This window comes from Bombus impatiens, unplaced genomic scaffold (assembly GCF_000188095.3).
Source record: "Bombus impatiens unplaced genomic scaffold, BIMP_2.2 scf_0548, whole genome shotgun sequence".
Lineage (NCBI taxonomy): Eukaryota > Metazoa > Arthropoda > Insecta > Hymenoptera > Apidae > Bombus > Bombus impatiens.
In genome coordinates this window covers 226,875-249,637 of record NT_176967.1, presented here as the reverse complement: position 1 = coordinate 249,637, position 22,763 = coordinate 226,875, and the positions used below count along the sequence as shown (strand labels likewise).

Genomic DNA, 22,763 nt, shown 5'->3' with positions numbered 1-22,763 from the left:
TCCGATGGTATAAATAATAATGGAAGCTCGCTGCTTTAATTAAGAGAAATACATTTCACTCGCGTAATTGTCCGTATCCTACGAACCGTTTCGAAATAATAAACAGCAGCCCATGCTTGTGTATAATTATAACGACATTTAATACGTACGTAATTAGCGATACAGTTTATGCGCATAATTATCGATATTCCTCTGATGGATTTCCCATTCGCGATTCGGCAACGCATTTAAAAATCTAGCGAAAACGCATCTTCGTTTATTATATTGTATTTATGCTTGAAATCTGCCGTTAAAGCTATTGTTTAAACTAATTAATCGCACGTTCACGGAATTAGAAATTTGCTAGTTCGCATGCAGCAGATTAGATGTAATGAGGAATTGCGATAATATTCCCAGAATTTTAACAAGGTTTCATTAATGCTTCTCCATATAACGAAGAGCCGAGCTAACAAACAGTGCGAATTCTTCCTAGTGTGTAAATAGCAAGTAATCTCGAAAGCAACGCTGCATGAACAGGAAAATCAACGGTCAACGTATAACGAGGAGAGTAAATAAAGCCTGTTCGAACGAGTGTGCAACTTCCTCTGTCTTTCATCTTCTAGACACCCTCGAACGCTCCTACAACGTCTTTACGAGACCCCCGAGCATTTCCCTCGTAACATCTCCACGATCGCCTTACGAATCGTTTTCTTCCGCCATTCTGCTTCTTGAATCATCGAAAGCATCGTCGTAGAACATACGCATTACTTTTATTCTTCGTTCGGTCAATGAAATCAAATAACGTTGGATCATCCCGCGGCGAATCAATTTTTTAACGTCGACGTCAGTATTTTGCTTTCGAATATAATCTATGCGCAATTAAGGAGAGTTTAAATTAACAAACTAATTAATTAATACACCGGCATTGGACACAATATGAACAACATTAAAAGCGCAATTTGTAAATGAATATTACGATAATAATGATTAATTTGCGCATGTATAACAACCACTGATATTGGCAGGGAAAAAGAAAGGAAAGAAAACAGAACTGAGAAACGTAAGTACGAATGCTAAATAAATAGAATTATTAGAATAGAATTCATTCTCATGATAGAAATAAAGTTCCCTGGGAAAATTGATGAAACTGTTGCCCCTAGCAACACAGAAGGGAACAAGGAAAGGGAATCAGAATGGAGGTGGTATTATTACCGTCGATTCAACGTCGCGGTCCGATCGTGACTGTGTCTGTCTAGACGCCATCTCGTCAGCTTCCCAGGGGAGCTGCTCAATATTTATCCGTCCATCGTCTTGGAACACGGTGAAATTCTCACGAAGACCGTCTCTCGTCGTCGAATCGTCGAAAACGTGAGATCAAGCGGAACGATCGACGTCTGTCCTCGTGACGAGATCGGTGGCGAGCAACGCGTCGCGTTCCTATACCTTTTGCAAATGTTTGCGGCCTGTGTCGACGACCAAACACGATTAATAGGATGCAGCAAGGGAGAGCGTAATGTTTCTGTTTGGAAAGTACGAAACATCGGTGCGTCCCGTCGTGGGAAATAGTACGGAAATTGTAAATGTTTGCTTAATATCGGAATCGAGGCACGGCAGAGGATCAACGAATAGGGAGATTCTGTCGGCGTTATTCGACGCGGGCGTAAATATTTGTCCGTACGTTACATCGGCTTTTTACGCTTGTAACACCGCCGCCCAGCCCGAGCACGGAAACGCCTGTGCAAATTTCCAGCCGTTCACTCCGCTAACCCATAATCCGTACAAAAGAGAGAACGCTTACGAGTTGATCGGATCGAAATAAAAACATCGGTAATTCGTTGTTATCGCAGCACCGCAGGAAATAATCTCCCGAGGAATTAAGCGCGATGAGAATTTTCCAGCTGTATTTTTTGGGAGTATTTTACAATTAATCGCGAACGTGGTTTGTTAAAAATACAAAGCGCCACGAGAGAGGTCACCATCGTCGGGAAAACGAATAGATACCCCAATTCGAACACGTTTCGATTTCTTTCGCTTCCATTTTCGTCCGTGACCAAGTCCTAAATGTAAATTTCGACCGCGTCGTGACGTGCTGGCTGTGAGTCGAGAGTCGAAAGACAAAAGAGGATGAAAGAGGTGCGAGGGTATGAGACGATGTTAACGGGATTTAACGTTGGCGCCACGTGCCCGGAAATAATTCAACCACTTTCGAGCCGACAACCGGTGCTCGTACAAATCCGCATACGTCATTTCGACGCTTTCACGATGCCGTGCGTGCACGCGTGAATACAGCTACGCAATGATCCAGTCTATGCACCGGCTTGCACATCAGCTCGCCTATGATATACGATACAATGTCACGAGGTATGCAGCTACTGTTGGTGTTGTTGCCAGTCCCAGGGGCATACTAGCTTCGCTCCTGTCGCTGCTATGACAGTACATTTGCACTCAGACTAAAGTACATTGTACGTGCGATCAACACGCGTGACCGTCTGCAATGCATCTAACACGTGGCATAATTGGAAATATCTACAAATGACCGGAGATCTTAGCGAAAAATGAAATAATCCTCCCGACGTATGTACGTGCGTACTTTCGAACAATGTTCAAAGTTATGAAAATCCTGGTATTTCTCGTTTGTTCGTGCATTAAGCACGTTTCACACCACTTGTTTACGTGGCAACTTAACTACTTAACGCGCGCGAGAAGGTGCTAATTATTTCGTTCGAAGCAACGACGCGTATATCTGTCGCGTATATCTGCCGGTTTTTGCAATCAGCCTCGGCGGAACAAGCGAATGTTAGGGAATAACTTCCGACTTCCGTTGCACGTGACGCGAGCGTATTATCACCGGCACATAACTCTGCATCTCCGTGCATGCGAGGAGCGGCCGGCTTTTACCAGAAATTCCAGTACACGCGGTACAGATAAGCGTGATAATTCACCGTCGTCGGTACGAATCCTCTTTTCCCTTTTTTCCTCTGTTCGCTACGCCTGACGAAACCAGGAATTGCACGTAAACCGTGAATATTGCGCCGGTGCACCACCGCCAGACAAATGATATCCCCGCTACGATTTTTCTCCTGTTATTTGACCGTACTGCAAACGTCCGGAATAGTTTGGCCGGGATCATTTAAATTGGGCAAACGTAGCAAAAATACGAGCTGAAAAATCATCTAATCGAAAGATATTTAAAAGATTCTAATCGAAGCATAGTGATATATAACAAATTCTATAGGATGTTACGAAGAATCGAATTTTAAGCTGAAAAATGTAATTTTTCACAAGATAAAAAATTCCAAATAAAGGAAAATAGAATTGAAATATACAAAAATTCATCGCTATAAACGTATATTACTGTAGCGTATATTATTAGAGCCGATGTATATTTATAGGCAAATTCATGGAAAACAGTTCGGATCTGGTAATTACTTTTCATCCTTGCCGCAAATAGAGCTTATTATTTTTGTAATATCTTCGCTCCATCGTACACACAGTCTGCTGCACCTCAAAAGGTCGTTTTCACGCACGTTCTCCCAAAACCAAGCCGATTTTACGTAGCAATTTCCAAACGTTTCAACGTGACCTATTTCCATGGACACGGCGAAATGAAACGTAAACTCGGCTCGATTTCACCGAGCCCTTCCGACAATCCCGTATGCCGATCATCGTTATTTAATGGAAATATGTAACAAAACGAGGCGTATCAGGTCTCGCAAAGGCTTCTGATGAACAGCTGCTAGAGTATTGCGTTCTCATAGCAGCGCCACGTTAATATTATCATGGAAATGCATGCTAGCCGTTACGGTGACGAGCTTACGATTCGCACACACCCTACAGAAACACGCATTTACAGTTGACCCAACGAGCGTCATGATATTCCCGCCAGCCAAATAATCATCGACAATGCATGCAGAATGTTGTTCGCGCAACTGTATCTTGCGTCTTGCATTCTTCCACTCGTTAAAAAAATACTCTCGGAATAATGGCAAGCGATTCCAGCCGTATAATGCGTTGCATTGTGCGTGCACGGGTTATTGTCGAATTTGTTAGCAAGAAATTTCAACGAACAGAGAATTTCCAGATGCTGAAGATCGAGAATTCGTTGCCTAGTTAATACAGAAACTATTAACTCGAAGCGATTGCTGGGATGATTACGGAGTGATAAATGTTGGAAGGTTAGTCTGTTAAGCATTGTAGTCCAGAAAAGGTGTATCAAGTGTTGTCGATCGTTCGAATCGATCAAACAATCAAGATACCCGATAGCATGCCTCTCTGAACTGCGAATTCTATACAACAGTTGTTTTATTTGTACGCCGAAATTCAGATAAAATGTTCCTTTAAACGGAAATATTATAAACTATGAAACGTTTGGTAGTTTGGAGAAGGCATTTTTGGGATAACGATATCGTATCATTGTGGCAATTTTGATCGCGTTAAACGACACAGGAATTTTTCAGAGGCCTCGTATCCTGTTCCCTCGGCTTTCCTTCAATCTTCCTTGGATATCCTCTATCAAGATTACCGGACCCTAAGTTTCACAGGGGATGAAAGCACCTTTTTCTTGACATCGATGCGAACGCTTCTGACAACTGATTGATAGTGTATCGAAATAATCTTCGGCAGGAAATTACCTAGAGGCGAATAAATCGAACGCTGAGGCTCCGTTGACATTTATTAGTATCACCTACATCCCTTCTCGATATCGAGAAATTTTCCTTTACCTAAAAACACAACACTCTGAAGATTCTTCGAAATATACCGCCGGTTCGTGTACAACACGTGCAGCCCGAAGAAAATTTCGCGTTACGGATAGCACGCGACTATTTTATGAAATTTCACCAATTAAATATGTATTCACCATGGGAATCCTCGTAAAACTTTCGTCGAGGAAGCTCATAGAGAGGTCTACCTCGAAGTAATTTCGCCCGATACGAATGGCAATAAAACACTTAGTTTCAATTGTGCTTGGTCACGAACGACGAACCCGTGTTTGCGGTTGGGCTAATTACAGAAACTAATTAATTTTACTCGAAGCTGTCGCTTCCAACAACCCTATAAAGTGTCGTGAGTAAATTCAACAACGCGGATATTAACCGAAAACGCTGTTGATCGAGACAAAAAGAATACACGTACGCATGTAACGAACCAAGTATTTCTACGAATCGACGATCTTAACGTACGTTCGATCAAGAAGATCGACAAGTTCCCTCGAGTTGAGATACAATTTCGATGGAAATTCCGTGCTCGTTTGGTGTCTTCAATTAGGCTAGAGGAAAGTGGAGTCGCGACGTGACTCGATGGAAGCCAGAAAGTCGACATAAACCATGTCGGTTGCCAGTGTTGTTGCTTCGTAACAGGAGAGTCCAAGACGAGAGAAAGAGAGAGACAGAGCTATGGTAGAGACAGAGTTTCAAGCAGCACGAGCCACGAGCTAATTAAGTCTGGTCGAAACCACTGCCGCGGAAGCTTTATTAAGCTGCCGCCGGATGTTTGCTCGTAAATTCTACGAGCAAGCACGTTCCAATTTCCGAATTGGTTCGCGATGCGGCGCTTCGCGGATCAACGACGACTCGCCGGATATGCAACTGGTGTAAAGCCCTTTGCGTGATCACGACACCCCAACACCGATCCTTCGAGATTCATCGACCTCAAGAATCTTCACGAAAAGAATCGAGAACCTTCGAAATTTCGTCTGTTTTTCTTTTTATTATTAGTCGGAAATGCTATTTTTCAGCGGCCTCTTTCTATTTACGTCTGCAGTTCTTATTTGCAAAGTGTGCTGCAACGTGAAAACTTAGAAATCGTAAAAATCGTAAAAAAGGAACAACCACGATGGATGAAGAAACAGAACTTTTATTCCTCGAGGTCGAGCCGTACTTTGGCTAAAATGTTGGTGACGTAAAAAAAAGAAGGAGGACAGAAGAATAATAAAGCAGGGGTTTAGTAAGAAAAAGGTTTATGGTAGCATTAGGCCAACGCAGAATCCCTTTTTCGTTTCCCGCAAATTTCATAGCTATCCATCAATCCGTTCAAATAGATTGGGATAGATGACCAAAAGCCAATTTCCAAGGTTCGTAACCGAAGATTCGTTAAATTCCACTAAACTAGAACGTAACGCACGAAATATTTCGCATGATAAAACGGAGATTTCATGGTTAAATTTTTGAAGAACCACGACGCGAATGCCAGTTCCTTTGGAGGCAATAGATAGACGAGTATGTACAGTTAGGTATATCTTTCGACTCCATATCATTTGTCCAACGGATCTTCAAATCTTTCTTCCATCGACTCCGGCTCCAGAATTTCCATAATACAGTAATACAAACTACTATCTTCTACGGCCGAGAATCATCGTATCGAATCGACCAGTGACGATACAAATAGAATAAAAATACTAGATACCTCTTGCTGAAATTGTAACTCTAAGTTTGCAAAAATTAGAATCGGCTCTTGCGTCTCGCTGCGCGTCCATTCAAATTTTCTATAAATCGATCTTGTCATGATTTTAATCTCATATTATCTAAACTATATATTACGACGATGGAAGCGCGCAGATAAGCTGGTCATTTGAAATGTCCTATTATTAGTAATATATAGTGTGAAATTTAATGGGTTTCTGCCCGTAAATAAATAAATAAACAACAATTTATAGAGCTATGCCTTGGACAGTCGGTTGATCCTTTTTTAGCGCGATAACGTCGACGTCCTGCGGATTTTATGATTTACCGACACGCCCTAAATACGGTTCGCAATCTCCATCATTGAGAAAAAAGCATCGGGGCCATAACAATGTTCAGCGAACGTGAAAAGCGCGAGAAAACCAAGGGAACGCGAAAAAAACTCGAGTCGAAAACGCGTGAAAGCAAAAGGACGAGACCAACGTGTCGTTAGCGCGATAACGATCGTAAAAACGTGGCGAATAACAGGACAGCCTGTTTTCCGAGATACTTTTGTTAGGCCGCCAACTTTCTCTATCGTCGTTCAGGAATTTGAGCGCATTCCCAAAAATTTCTGTGATCGTCGAACCGTCTCAAATCGTAACTACTTTCGCTCGTAACGTTGCTGGCGTCGTTGCATTTGAAATTCCAGTGCTTAATTCGATATTCTATTTATCGGGGGAGCTTTTTCTCAAGTAATTGCACTGTTTACGCGTAGAGCATATTCCTTTAAAGGTTTCGCCAGCATTCACACGCAACAGCAAAAGACGAGCTGCTTTTATTTCGCGGTTTATGACATACTATGAAGATTAATGGTGGCCATTGTTTGCACCACGAGAGAGTTACCTCCTTGGTTTCTTCGGAAAAACGAGTAGAACAGAGGCAGCAGGCGAGAGTGAAAGATAGGATGTTAAGCTTAACTTTCTGGTCCCACAGTAGTGTAAAGAATGCGACAAACGACCTTTCGAGCAGCTGCACGTATATCTTACGGTCTCGAAGATTAAAGGACTTTCAAACAGGTTATTTCGATGACGTATATATCTACAATCTCTGTCGTTCTTTTCTCATTTTTCTTTTTTTTTTTTTTTCTTCTTTTTTAAAAGAGTCGAATTCCATGCGATTTTTATGCAATTTTGGAAAGCAATGGTCGATCGAAACTTAAAAAAGAACACGGTTGTGAAAAAATGTTGCCATGGTAAATAAATCAAACGGAAGCTGTCATCCGTGAGTTTCATAAATCAGCGATCTTTCAGACCTGGGAGCGCATCGGTGACGTAGAAAAACGGTAAATGGTACGAACGATGAAACCAAACGCTTCCGCGAATTTCCGACGCTACCTGTAAATCAACCTCTCTTTCTCGTGTCTATATAAGCTCTTGTCCACTAGAAACAGGTTTTTAATTTGCACGTGTACAAAGTACTCGAGTACTAGGATACCTGCTGATTCCGTATGGAACATGACAATTTGTCTGGATTCGTCCAAAAATTTAATTGCTTTACGAAGAGCCGATTGAAGCTCAAATATACGATAAAGATATACAATAAGTTGACAGAAATTGTTTGCGAGAATTATAGAGGAAAAGATGAAATGTCCCAATGTAAATCTTTAGATCAGAAAATCTGCTCCATTCGTGCGACCCGTGTCACGTGTCTTCCATGAATCGTTCGTTTTACAAGTAACGGAACACAGATTGCCGATTTTTGTCGGCGTAATTATTGAGAAAATGCAAAACTGTAAAAAATGTCACTATAAAGGATGAGATAAAGTTAGGCGGAAAGTTGAGCGATAAAATTCATCCTCTGAAAAGATTCTACTCGAGAGATTCTGCTGGGGGCACTCGCAGCCACTAGCCAATCTCCCAGCTTATTCTCGCGATAAATACTAATTAACTCTATGCCCTACTCCGCCATACAATTCCCCAACCGCCAGATAAGAATTTTCCTTATTCCCTTCTTATAGACTCTTTATTCCCGGCTGCTTTCGCCGGGTCGCTGCGGGGGAAATTTAAGGCAGCGCAAAATCGCGTGCCCGCGCTTTTATTTCTGTCACTTTAATCCTCTTAAACCTCGGATAAATTAGAAACGAGAGATACACCGACTAAAAGCAGTATTTGCACATCTACTTTTCCTGTAATAACCTTTCCCAGGGAAGGAACATATCGGCGTAAGTTTTGCTTGCCAACACTACACAAACGGGATCCTCGGAACATTTATTTCTGCTTTTAAATCTCGCTAGTCGTACTGTAAATTTTATTTCATTCGCATCATAGAAACATCGACATAGTGTAAGTTCTTCAATAAATAGGACGACGAATAAACGCCGTAATACTTGTGGACGATGATTATAATACTTACGAAAATGAGGATATTTTTCAATTAACGAAAATTACAATTAAGCGGAGTAAGATCGTCTAATACTTGTTACGTCCTCGAGTAAGTAGATTGCACCGAACCCCGCGAGTTTACCTAACTGCACGCGACCCGGCCGCAAAGTCCGTGTTCTAATAAACTTCGGAACGGAGCAAGTGTGCAGCCAAGTGTGCCAGCTGCACACAAACCGAGCTGGAATACACGAGGGACGAGCGCCACTTCAGGAAATTGCGAACCCTTTTTAAACTGGCTCTTTCATCGTCGCCGCGTTTTCCTTCTGATCCATTATCCTCCATGCATTATTCATTATTAAACAACTGCTTACTCCGTTCGGATAAAACGAAACGGCGCGGCGACTTGAAAAAACGAGGAACGCGGTGACGACGAGGTAACTGGAGCCGAGCCACGAGAAAATATGTCGTCCTGCTCCCTTCTGCTCACCTTCCCATCTCCTCTCGCTCCTTCTGGTATAACGGATCGCCGCCGCCTTGAATTTAGATGAATTTGCGGTGCTCTCGGGCGGTCCACGCATCTTTGGAAATTATTTAGAGCCTCGCACAGCCTGTTCGCCCAATGGAATATCCTTGTAACACGCATACGTACGCGTTCCTGGCACGAGATTTAAGCATCGTCCTTATGTAAAGCCTCCAAGCCAAATTCACTGTCCGTTTGTCTTCCTTGGGGCGCTTCTTCGTCTCCAAAATGAAGTTTTGATCGTCGTGAATGCGTAGATTCTTTTCCTGGTTGCGTAAATCCTTCCTATTTCAAAGAAACTTATTTCCAGATCGAGCTGTTAGACATCGGCTGACTCGTAACTTGCATATGGCATGACGAAGAGGTAACGCGACAGATGTTCCGAACTGCGTCATTCGTTTTCGTGCAATTCAACCATTAATCCGCTTCTTTTTATCCACCGTAATTTCCCTTAATGTGTTTGAGTTTAGACGTTCTTTGGATATTAGATTAAAGGGATTGCAGTAAAGTTTGAAAACACGATAAATGTTTTTCGCTCTCTATACTATCCAGGAGCTGGTGGTTAAGATATCGTGCAACATCGTGGAAAGTTGAAAGTTTCTCGATGAACTCTTTCCTGAAAGAATAAGGAACCGTTTGGGCTGCATCGCAAGTTGCTGCTAAACTCCCGAGAACTCTAGTCCCTGCCGATGGGGTATTTAATTTTCCGGCGGACGAGCGGACTATCCCTTCTCGTTTCCACCGAACCGTCAGCTCGCTCGATGAAAACCGATGCCGCAGGCATTGAAATCGTTCGACGACTCCCTTCGCTTAATCAGCTGAAGTTCAATAAAAGCACGGGCTGCCGGCGGCCGTCCCATGCAAAGTGGCCTGTTGTTTCGCGTGGACGCGTCCCTGGAAAATTTCGATCGAGTTCGCCGCGCGTTGCATACTCGAGACACGCTCCGCGCTTCGTTGCGGAAAATTTCATTTTCCACCGAGCAAAGCCCCCCGGTCTTCTTCGTTCCCTTCGTCGCTGCTGCCGTGCAACGATCGCCGTAAAATATCGAAGAGCGGATCGCGGAAACATAAGTGGAAGGTGAAACGAGCTACCGAGTCGCATCATCCTGCTCTCGCCTCTTCTTCGATCGTTCATCCATCGACTGTTCGCGTTCTCGTCTTTTACGACGCCAAGTTGCACCAACATACACGATAGCTGAGGAAAGTATTCAAACGTTTTTTCGCAGCCTTTTATGAATGCATTATGCGTTATTCGGAACATTTTGAAATTTCATTAGCACCGTTATGAGACCCGACTATCGCGATTTTATACTGGTAAAGTTTGAAACAAATCCGAAAGCGTAGATAGAAACTACAAAATATTTAATGGGGGTATATATCTCGCAGAGATCGTAAAAGTGTTTGAACAGTCAATCATCCGTTATATTAAGGCTTCGTACTCTGTATTAAATTTTTACTAAATTTATGTTTACTGCGAATAACTTGTACATATATTTTCTGCATGCTTTTCAATTTTACCGGTATGATCATGATAGCCGTGTTTCATTACCGTGCTAACGAGATTCTAAAATGTTTCCTATATAGCTTTCTCTGGTGAGTGTTCAAATAACTTTCTACCACTATACGCTACCCTTCGAAAGTGGCCCAACTCTCATACCTTCATGCAAAACTCTGGCCGAAGACTCCCGCGAAATACGTCCCTCGGTGTAAAGTAAGAGAGCAGCGTGTACAAAGAACTCCCAAGAAACTTCGTTCCGTTCGATGCACTTGGTATCGTGAAAATCGGTTTAGAATTTCGTCGACTTCGCTGTTATCGATCCGCCTTACTTCCGGCCGTGGAAACGCGCGCGATACAACGTCACAATCCGACTTGTAAAAGGTATTTAGATCGCTGCTCTGGCAATTCAAATATTCTTACGTTCACGACGATATCTCTTGCGTTTCAAATTGGAATTCGAGCAACGGAGCCGTGGTTTCAGCAAGACTTTTTAATGAAACACGTTCCGAGAGCCGGACCAGGCCACCGAGAATAAACCCTCGAGAGACCCTTGATCGACGAGTTGGAAACGAGACGGACACCATATGGCGATTTCAGCCACGCACGTCCCCTCCTGGAAGGCTGGGCATTTTTTGGGGGATCGGCCGTCTCACGAGGAGGAAATCGACATCGCGTCAAACACGTGGCTAAGTTGATAATCTCGTTATAAACGGTCGACAAAGTCTGAAGCTTCTTACGAAAGTCTAATAAATTTAACCTGTTTAGGGTCAGCGGCGATGGGTTAACGTAACATTCTATTTGTAATTTTTGTTTAATCCATTGATGACAAAGTCGATAGTTCATTAAAACGATATTGTAGAATCGAAGCGAAAAGAAAAATAGCGACGACGGAATATCGTGCGAATTCTTGGAATTCGATAATGTATCGAAGAATACGAGTTCGATGATCGATTGAAATACCAAGAAGTTGGACCACGAACAATACACATATATCGTCTATTGATAAATTGGATAAAGCAAGTTTGAGGTAGATCAATAGATCGTGGGACGCGTACGTGTTTCGAATAAAATTTGTTAAAAAATGGCTAGAGGGTTAGCCGCTAAAACGCACACAGTATCGTTGCAAAGAGTACAATACTCGGAACCGAGAAGGAGTTATATCGTGAGCGCAATTTCGAACGTTTGGGAAGCTCGAGAAAAATTTCTCGAGTTAGATCCATCCGAAGAAAAAGGGACAGATCTAGAGAGAAAGGGGGAATTCACTGTTCAGCCGATCGCGGATGTTGCACGAAAATTTGCTATACTTGCATGTACCTGCTGATAAAAGATTCCAGCTAACGCTGAGCTTGCTTCTGTCTTTTCTTATCCCGTTTATGAATGCCACCGATTTTATTGTCCCCTTTCTGACCCGCTTCGCTTTCGGAAACTGCAACAACGAAACGTCATGAATTTATGATTTCGTGTGAACGAAACTAAGTCACGCTGGTGATTACATCGGTAAACTAAATATTCTTTGCACGTGACAGCTTCGATGGGAATTGGATTTCGACGTTAACGAAAGTAATTACGTAAATGTACGTCCAATAATTGAATTTTCAACGAGACCTGAAAATATTATAACCTAAATTCGGAATCGGCGAGAGTGAAACCACTGTTGATACGATGAATATCGTAATTAAATTTAACGATGACGATGAAATCCTTGGAGAGACGTTCGGGCCGTTCTAAAAGCTTTGGCAAACGATGATTTCTGATCATTTTAATGAAATTCGGGTTACTCGAAGGTCGTCATACCTCGTGTTAACAATCACGCGGAAAGTATTCGGAATTGTTTCAAGGATGGACAATATTATTCGAATATCATTCGAGTTGATGCAGAACACACTGGTGTGCACGATAACTTATACGTTACATCGTGAAAGGGATTTCCAACACAGGTTAACAATAAAGTTATTCACGAGGCAAGCTAGAAGACTATTCAAAGGAATCTAGCTATACCAACGTCGGTAATCCCGCATAGCTATTGGGGTTACGATCACAGGATGTCAAAGTCGAGGATACGCTTCGTAACGTAGTTCCTATATCTCAGCCGCCGCCGCCGTCGCCGCCGTCGTCACAAACGCGCTCTCGTTTCTCGTAAGACCGATGCAAAAACGCTGTTATACGTTGAACTGGTTTCCAGAGATACACTGTCTCCCGATCTTCGTCTTTCTTTCGCCAGCCTCTGCCCTTCCCACCACTATACAGCGAAGATGTGGAGAAACCGCAGGTACTCGAAGAAGGAAGGAAAAAGAAGAAAGAAGTGGAGTGAGACGAGCAAAAGAAGAAAAGAGAGTGTAAGAGGGGACAGAGTCGTGAGAGATGAGGATAGAAATGCATGGTGCTCGACATTCCACGGACATCCTTCCTCCATCTTTGAACTGCCTGCTTTCCTTCTTATCCCAATATTCCGCTTCTTTTCGGTCTATTTTACGAGAAATTATAGGCAGCTGTAGAAGTGTAGAGAAATTTAGGTTTCTCGCTTCATCGAAAGTCCAGAATCTTTATCCTCTTTACGGCAGATAGCGGAAGAAGGAAAGGATTACAGGTACATTGTAGCAGCAGAAGTGAAAAGAAGGCGGAAATGCGAAGTTTCTAATTATCGATCAGGATTATCGCTAACAAAGTTTCGCAGGAATTAAAGTTACAGAACCAGGTCGGATTTATAACTGTCCCGTGTAATTAGCGTTTATGTAACTTTATCTCGGCTGTCAGATCCGAGGACGCGTCCTTTGCGTGCCAGCCAAGTTTCAGTTGATACGGGAACCTTCGGAGATCCGCCGGTATCTCGGAATGTCTGAAATTCGAAATAACGCCGGTGGAATGACGACGAAATTTCCAAAGGCAACACGGAGATCGCTGTGCAACGTACAGCAAAGTCGAGTGATTTATTAGAAAGCGGAACGTCTCACAAAAGCCAGGAAAATCGCGTGGGTCTACGATAAACGTACTGTTTAATCCTCGCAAGATTTCGATGCTCAAATCGAATATGCATCTAGCGTATACAGAGATACGCACGTAGAGATACGGCGACATTTACCTACGATCCCCATCAAACGGATTTCTATAATCATCCAGGATCTGTTTCGTACGAGTTCCAACTTGCCCCGGTCGATCCCTTCGTTCGTATAGATTCACCTCGATTGCTAACGGATGAAGAGTTATCCAACGATCAGGGATACACTTGCCAGGAAGCCATAATTTCCACGAATATCCGATATTGTGTCGACCTCGATCGTGTCGATCGGATCGTGGGCAAAGCCCAAAGTCACGTGGCATTTGGCCGCAACAAGCACCGCGTAATACGAGGCAGACTAACCATAGGAACAGCCTAGCGAGGCTTTGGATACACCGTAAACACAGATGTTCGCGGAGGGGTTACCTGGTGGCCAGAGAATTACGTATAGATCCCTCTATGTCTCGGCTAAGTCGTGTTCGATCAGTGACGAACAACTGCAAGATAGATAGAGGGAGATGTCGAGGGGAGAAAACGTGAAAACTCGAATCACAGTGCAGCTGCTTGCTATGTAATTCCCTAAAGCTGAGCGAACCCCTAAAGAATGTTACGTATAACGTTTGATTCAGAGTGGCAGAAAAGGAACGGTATTTACAACATCGACGCAGGCAACCGCCAATAACAAACACCTTGACAATTTTTGAGCGATGAAATCGTATTTCATAAGACTCGTTATTTCCTGGCATAGAAGAACGATCGATTCTGGTGTCTACCGTATCCCAACACAGGCTTGCAGGCATATCGCCGACGAGCAACCGGCAGAATTGTTGTCACTACTCGGTTTATGACTCTAATAAACTATAGGAAACTGATATAACTCGACGATGGCCGTTTGTACTTTCATGTACGGACCGGCTATCGACGATCAGGCAATTTATACTCTGGCTGTTCGTTACCCAGTCCGTACACGCGCCAACTCATAAGTCTTCTTCGTCCACAGAAATCGATACATCGTCGGGCAATACGAGAAGATCGTGTGTCTTAATATCGTAATATCGTGCAACAACGCCGTGTAATTCGCTACGAATCGATCGTTACGGAACACGTCAAACGTCGAGGGTAGTCAAACATCGAGAAGTTACCGGTTTTACAAGTTTGCGCAACGTTCCGTCGCTTTCTTTCCCGATGACCGCCGTTAAAATTTTTCGTATTCCGTCATTCTCCGTTCTTTTCACGGAAACACCGTATCGAAGGAACTCCCTTGGACTGTTTTGTCACGGCATCGGGGACTTTCCCATTGAAATCCAATGAAGCGACGCTTCGCTTCGAGACGTTCACTGTGCATCCGAGCTCCGAGCCCACTCCAGGCACAGTGCAGGTGTCATCCCTTTGTCCCGGCCAGTCGATTTCTAAATAAGTCCGTGCCCTTTACCCCGAAGAGCTCTCCCGTTCGATTGCGCCACTCCGCTCTATCGTTCCTGCATCGGCAGAATGAGAAGCGACGCCAACTTTTATTGTTTGATAATTCATTATTACGTACGAACTATAATACGTTCAACTTTTTTCATCGGACAAGAAATACATAATTCATGCTTCCTCTATTTACTGTTCCGTGAAAAGTCGTGAGAAAAGTTAACTAATAGGTATTAAAAATATTATAACTCAAACATCCCACGCAATTCACCCAATTCAGTATTTTGTTCTCCGAGAAAATTCGGCGACTGTTAATGCGCATATATTTGATGCTGAATTATAGTATTTAGGTTTTTACGCCATCGACTTGTGCAGCTTTTTTTAATATATATATCGAATGGTTTATTTAAAAGTTCATCTGGCGTATCAACTAGTAATAATGTTTTAATTATTTCATCGAGGGGAAAAAACGGGACTCTCAAAGCAGTAGATTCTAGTACAGACGTTTTATGCGAGAGAACGGTGCCCGTAACATCCTTTCCCTTCGTTTTTCAGGCTTTTCCTCGCCGTCATTCAAAATACAATCGTTATATATCCGAGCACGAGAAGCTTCCTCCATCGAGAAGGGGAAACGAGTTGAAAAATAAAGTATGATAAATTTCGCGAGAACAAAAGCACGCGCGTTTGTAGAACGCGAAAGAATTAAAGGTTTCCAGGGAAAATATAAATTTGATAATAGAACGTTTTATCGGGAGTTCAGCCGAATAATTTTAATTTTGTCCAATTGATCCGGGATAACGGGCGAAATATTTAAAGGGATTATCTATTATGCACGGTTAATGGCCTGGACGAGATTTTTTGTCCCGTGAAACATTAAATGTTTCGATCACGAGCAATTCATAATGAATTTCGCGTGGCATATTTCAACGTCCCTCTGAACTTGTACAGAGCCTTCAAAGTGCGAGTAATTTTAAAAGGAACTATGGCCAAATATAAAAGGAATTTGAAAGTGAAAATCTCTTAGGATAATCTATACGCACTACAGTATCGATAAAAATTAATCATCGGAATTTTATAAACATAAAATAATAAACGAAGCATTGTATGATGTAAGAGGTAATCGTTCGAAACGCACAGGTCCTCAACTTTCCACACCTGCCTCTCCTTTCACCCACGAAGAACGCCTCAATCCTCAGCCGTGAATTCTTTCACGCTTCATTGGCATTCGATGTTTCACCTCCGAATGCCTGTCGACTCGCGGTATTTGCGCTCCGCATTAGCACTCATATTCGCATGAAATTAGATACACCGCTTTAACTATATGGTAAAGGATTTCTAGTAATACAACGCTAAGTCTAGAATTCTTCAACGCAAGTTCGATAGACTATGATTTAGTTATTCCCAATTGTTCGATCGAATATGCATCGTGCAGGGAAACGAGGTAAACCGCGATATCTCGATTAAACGATCAATCCGTATTTTCATCGTGGAATAATAGTATCCTGTATGCTTTTTATAGTCATATCCCCGTCACCAATTAATTTGTACCGGGAATACGCGTGCACCTGCATACATAATTTTGGCGCAATGCATCAAAATCAAGCGAAGATTAATCGAGACGCACACTGTCAGAGACAGCAGCTGGTTTATGTATAGCACGTATCCTATCCCGATCGATAGTTTGTAGATCGATTTGTGTACGTTCGTCGCGATTCTGTAAGTCGTGAAAGCTTTCCCGGACTCGAAACAACGAATCAGCGTCCTGTGCCTGTGTGCAGTTACAAACACGGTTTGTAAGGGCGTATGCACAATTTACAAAATATCGACGTTCGAAGCGAGAGCTCTGTGTGAAACGTGTACTATTCGCGAGCTGGTTTCGCTGGGTAGATTTTTGGGAAAAATAGCTCGAAACGATACAGGACGAACTTTACAGACCACTGCAATCATTTCTATACTTTTACCGTGACCCATTGTTCGACTGAACGAAATTTTTCAAAAACAGTCGTATGGAACTTGGATCGAACAAATCGAATCGCGGATATAACGTCTGTTCGATCTTTTCCTTCGTTAAACCAAGATTTTACAAACGAAAGACGAAGAACTTACAGTTAATTCCATAAATATCTGCATCGGGACTCTCTTTGCTTATCACATTGTCAAAATTATCAGTTCAAAATACTTGTTTCGTTGATATAGATTACCCAGATATTTTAAGGATATTAGTGCATTATGAATTCTATATTGATTTTGGTAATTCCATGTCCTATGATAATTATAATTATAAACGTATCTACTATTTGTACATAAGACATTACACGATATAAATACGTGATTAATCAACGTAACATCAAAGTAATATAACGGAATGTAAACGTTATAATAAATTCAATGATGCGCCAATACTTTTTGCAGCCATCGTAAATAAACAAATTCCGCAGAGAGTCGATTCCATTTCCGAATCGCGCAATCGTGAAATTATTGAAAGCAAGGTTTTCCATTTATCGTAGATTGACACAACGAAGCCGCGGTTAGTCAAATTCTCATCGAACGTCCCTATATCCGTGCGATATCCGGCGTGCCCTGCGAATCGTCCTCGACTGGCAACAATCTAAACTCGCGGCGCGCATTACAGATATCGCGTGGGAATCATAGCAGAATTAATCGAGTCATAATTCGTACGGGGGTTGCCGGTGTGTATCGTCGTCTGGTTGCGAACAATGCAGCTGCATTCGAACCCCCAGATATGCATAGCTGGACGTAGCCAGCCTCATCGATATGTAAGCGTGCATGGACACGCGCGTACGTGCAGAAATGCATACGCACGCCGCCGTTGACGGGCGTACACGAACGTTTCTACGCATACGGACGCGCGTCGATGTTCTCCAGCCGCCTCCTCGATCAGGAAAATTTACGAGCAAACGGTCACCCGACCTAATCCACGGCTCGAATATGACGAGCAGCCTCGTCGAGTTTACGTTCGCCGCGATATTTCCTCGTGAATTCGATCGACACACCCCTATCCGCAGACTACTTTCTCTCCCCGATGCGATGCCACCGTCGGGACCATTTATCGTCAATTTCGCGCCATTACCGCTCTACCCCCAGCCACCGCTCGTCTTGTCATTTAATTTCCCAAATCACTGTCTCCTGAAAATTTTCTCTTCGAGGTAATCAGGAATTTGCCCGTCGTCTGGCAATTTTCGTATAAATTCGATCAACCTGTTCTGTCTATTTTTTAGAGAAGCTTCTCTTGAGGCAAGCGAAGGGAAGAGGCGCTTAAGGCTCTTTCGTTTTCGTATTATGTTTTTCGCAGAAAATTTCCCGCGCCTTGGACGAAGTATAGTCGTAAAGAATGTATTTACGAATAATCCTACGCATAGACATAAGACTGTCTAAACAGGCTTATGTATATTCGCGTCTCGAAGCAGAATTAAGCAAGGTAACGTGACTCTGAGCTCGCGGTTCGAATTGCTCGCTATTAGTTCCATGAAAATACATCCCGGTCTTTGCCTTTCTTCGTTGCGACGATATATACGCGCTTTTAATCACTGTTTTTATCCACTGTCTGAACAGTTCTGAATTTACTGCGATCCGCATTGTCCGTAAATCACTCGCTTACTTCGAATAATGGTAAAAGAAGGCGTTAAATGTGACTTCCGTCTGAACGACACGCCGGAGAACGAAATTATGGCTGACGAGAACGAGAAATCGCTACCAGTAATGGCCGAGATTCTTTGTAACGGACCGATAAAAGAATACGAAGGCATTTTATCGGACGTTTGGCGATGACAGCACCGCGGGAGTTAATTGAGCTCGCGTATATACGGAATCTACGTTCGCTTATTACGTCCCGTGGCTAACGTCCTGAAAGATCTCTTATTAATCTGTCCCATTAACGCCTACCACTGTGAATGCTGCCTTAATGCGCCGTAAAATCCACGAAGTACGGTCGGTCCATGATTCGTTACGTCACGCGAAATTTCAACAGGCCCGGGGAAACATAAAATATATACGAGGTGGCGAATAACCTCGTGCGACAGAGCATTATGTGAAAAGGTGAAATTTCGTCTGATTCGCCATGAAAAACGATTTACAACGGCGGACAAGTTGTTCGCTGAATAGAGGCGGGTGAAAATTAATTTACAGTGTCCTTGAGCAGGTCGCCGACGAAAAAAAAAGTAGCTCGGAGCCGAAACCTCGTTAAGGGCAAGCCTCGCGTTTTCTCTTCTCCGAGACGTACTAGCGCGCGTGCTACAATTTATTGCATCTTTCTTGCGCGTTAAAGCGTACTATGAACCGCATATCTAATGCTTGGTTCCCAGCACGGCTGAATCATAAATTGTACGGTCCTCTCCGTTCCTCTCGCGTCTTTCATGCACCACCAGTTTCTTACGCGTAGTCGTGTCTCGAGATCGTGCACCTTGAAGAGTAACCACGAGCAACGACTTCCACGCTCGCGATACGTACTACACCCTTCTGAACGATAATTTCCGTTATTCTTAGTTTCGCTTGTTTGGGGATGCGACATCCACGCACACGCCCGTTCATAAGCATTAGGGTAGTTTTGAAAAGTGAGGTAAGCCTCAAGCAGGTAGATATTATTGGGAAATTATCAAAATCTTGAAGAATTATTATCTCGTTTAAAATTTCGGATTAAGATGCTGCGGTTCGTGAAACCATGTACAGAGATATATGAAAATATTGCCAGTTTTAATAGCTGTAAGTAATTTTTTTACAACATTTAATCACCTTATAAGAGACTTTTAAAAGACTTATACGTTTGGATCTAATAAGTTGTTTTCGTATTAAAACGATACTTCTAGTCGCAAAGTGGTATCAGAAAAGCAACGAAAATATCTTAGCGTGTAAGCGAGATAGTACGTACAGGATCATTAAAATCGTACTCGGTCCTTTCATACGGTTCATTAATGTTCCAAGCAAGATTTAATCGCGGTTAATTATTTTCTAGCGACATTTCCCAGTCGATAACGCGTAGCTTCCGAGGACCGAATTAACGCAAAGGGATTCGCGTATTCGTGCAGGTTTTACGTAATTAGAGACAGAGAGAAGACCAGAAACTCGCAACTATGTATTTTCTATTATATGGCGGTTTGCCAACCGTAACGCGGTCTGTTTACGCAATTCGGTCGAAATCGTGCGAGGCGAAATTTGTGAAGTTCGAAATCGGCGTTGCACGCCAGATTACACCGGTCAGCTAGTCGGTGCAAACGGAACACCGTTCGAAACGAGTAAAAGAGGCTTTGCCCGTAATGACCGTTCCGCGTATACGCGATCGAGATAAAGAGCGAATCGAACATATCTCGGTTAATTCCGACTTGTAATTATTGGAAGAACCACTGACTCAGCACGCGGAACACAATATATACAACCGATGCGAAATGGTAAATGTAATTATTGGTTTGCTGTCAACCGTATCTTTCCAGCGAAGCTTATCTCGTTTCGAATTAAAACGGCCGAGTTTACGCTACTGGAACGATCGAGATAGTTGCGAAACCGTGCCCGTGAAACATCGTTGATTCGTGAAAATCCACGACCTTTCTCTCTAGAACGCGAAACCGATTAAGATCCTGGAATCGATAAAGTCAATCGCGTACAGATACTATTAACGCTGGATCGTAATAAAGCTTACGTTTAACTACTCGACCGTGTCTCGAATCGTACGCTGTAATTTATACTACGCGTGTATCACGTTATTGGAAACACACCTTACTTATGGCAGGGGAAGGTGGTCAAAGGTGCGAAACACCTTGCGCTATTTGATAGATCTTGCTATGCTATACTATACTACGTCTATAGAAAAGCAAAGAAAGAAGCGTAATAACGTTGGTTTCTTATCACTCACCGCTTTCACCGATTCGTAGTCTCCCTTTCGGAGCAGTTCCATCAGCCTCTGCCGCTCCATCTCCTCTTTCGTCACGTATACCTTGTTTTCCTTAAACCTCGCGTTCTGCACGTTCTCGTAATTGTCGCACAAAACGTTATGAAAACCGATCGGTCTCTGCTGACCGACATATTCGATGATCTTGCCGAACGAGTCACCAGCACTGTGCTCCACCGAATCTTTCGGTAAATCCTGCTTGAATTGAAGATTCTTCACTAACACTTCGTTCACTACCGAGCCACGATCGTCGGTCTCCTTCAGATTCGTTCTTTCTCCTTTCTCGGTGTCCCATTTCTCAGATATCTCGCTGGTTTCCTTAGCATCGTCCATTGTCCGATCCGACGTCTCGTTCGATCGAAGACACGCGTCTTCGACCTTGAACTTTGCCGCCTGCCTTTCACTCTCCAGCTCGTCCACCGGAATAGTGGCAGTCGATAGATTGCTGTTCTCCCGCGTGTGACACGATTGGCTTCTGTCGGCCAGGTTCCCAGAATCGTAAGGGATCTCGAAGTCCTCGACGATCATGATCGGTTCCGTGACCTCCCGTATTTCCTCTTGTTCGTTGCACTCTAACAAACCAGTTGCTGCGGATCGAGATTGCAGGTTCGTCGTCTTGATACCCTGAGGGGAGCCGGATGAGTGAAACGTGACGAACGTTCTGGCAGGTTCGTTTTGTTGGTCCCGCTTCGTGCACGTCGCCGGTTCCTTCTTCTCCGGAGGACCTCCTCTCGATCTACCGTTCGGTAGGCATTGCTGAATCTTCAGGCACTGACTCAATCCGATCTCCGGGTATCTGCAAACGGATGCTTCGCTCTTCTGATCGTCTTCTTCGATAGTCTCCAGGTGTTCGTACCGCAACTCACCGACCCGTTCGTAAACCTCCGCTTCTTCTTCTTCTTCTTCTTCCTCCTCCTCGTCGTCGTCCTCCTCCTCCTCGTCCGCCTCTCTCTCTTTTTCGTTTCGTTCGTCGAGCATAACCGCTTCTTTGGGAGGCGACTTGAGATCTGATCGACCGCCTGTTCCACCTTCGCCATAAGCAGAAACCTGCAAAGAAGGTCGCAGGATCGATTGGAGGTCATCCACGTGAATCACCTGAGGCTGCAGGCTGCGCTCGTAAATCTTCTCCACGTGATTCGGCGAAGAATAGAGCGATCTGCTCGGAGACTTTTCCAAAGGACTGCTGCCCGCCGATCTGCTCTTTGCCGAATTTTGCTCGTTCAACTGTTGCAACGCCGCGTATACGCGACTATTAGGTTTAAAAGTGGATTGAGGCGAATCGATCGGCGAATTCCTCGCCCGATCGTCCTTCGAGTCCTGAGCACAAGGAATCTGGTCCCTCCTCGGCACAACCGGTGGCTTTCTAGCTTCTGATTGTGCGATGCCGCTTTGAAGATTTCTCGGTTTCGTGACGCGAGATTCCTGCTGACCTTGAAGAGTCCGGACACGCGCACCAACGGCGCCGTAAATAGTTTCCAGCCTCGTCTGATCCACCTTGTTGTCTCTCTTATCTTGAAGATACCTAGAATCGGCCGATTCGCCGGTAATCCTCAGGGTATCTCGTGTGGGCCGATCGACGCTCCTCGAAACCTCCATCGATTTACAGGCAGCATCGGCTGGTTTATCACCGGCTCGCGGTGAATCGCTCGTGAGAGCCGGGCGCCTACTTTCTCCGTCCTTATTTGGTGAGATCGGCTC

At 43.6% G+C, this 22,763-nt stretch overlaps 1 protein-coding gene across 1 annotated transcript in view; it reads right to left on the bottom strand.

Annotated features, from left to right (window-relative positions):
• The window catches only part of LOC100742674, a 167,652-nt gene that overhangs the window by 130,519 nt on the left and 14,370 nt on the right, over positions 1 to 22,763 (bottom strand). The window contains exon 4 of the mRNA XM_033322033.1: positions 21,030 to 22,763. This exon is cut by the window's right edge and continues 6 nt beyond it. Within this exon, the coding sequence (XP_033177924.1) occupies positions 21,030 to 22,763 (1,734 nt within the window). The remainder of the gene's footprint in view (positions 1 to 21,029) is intronic.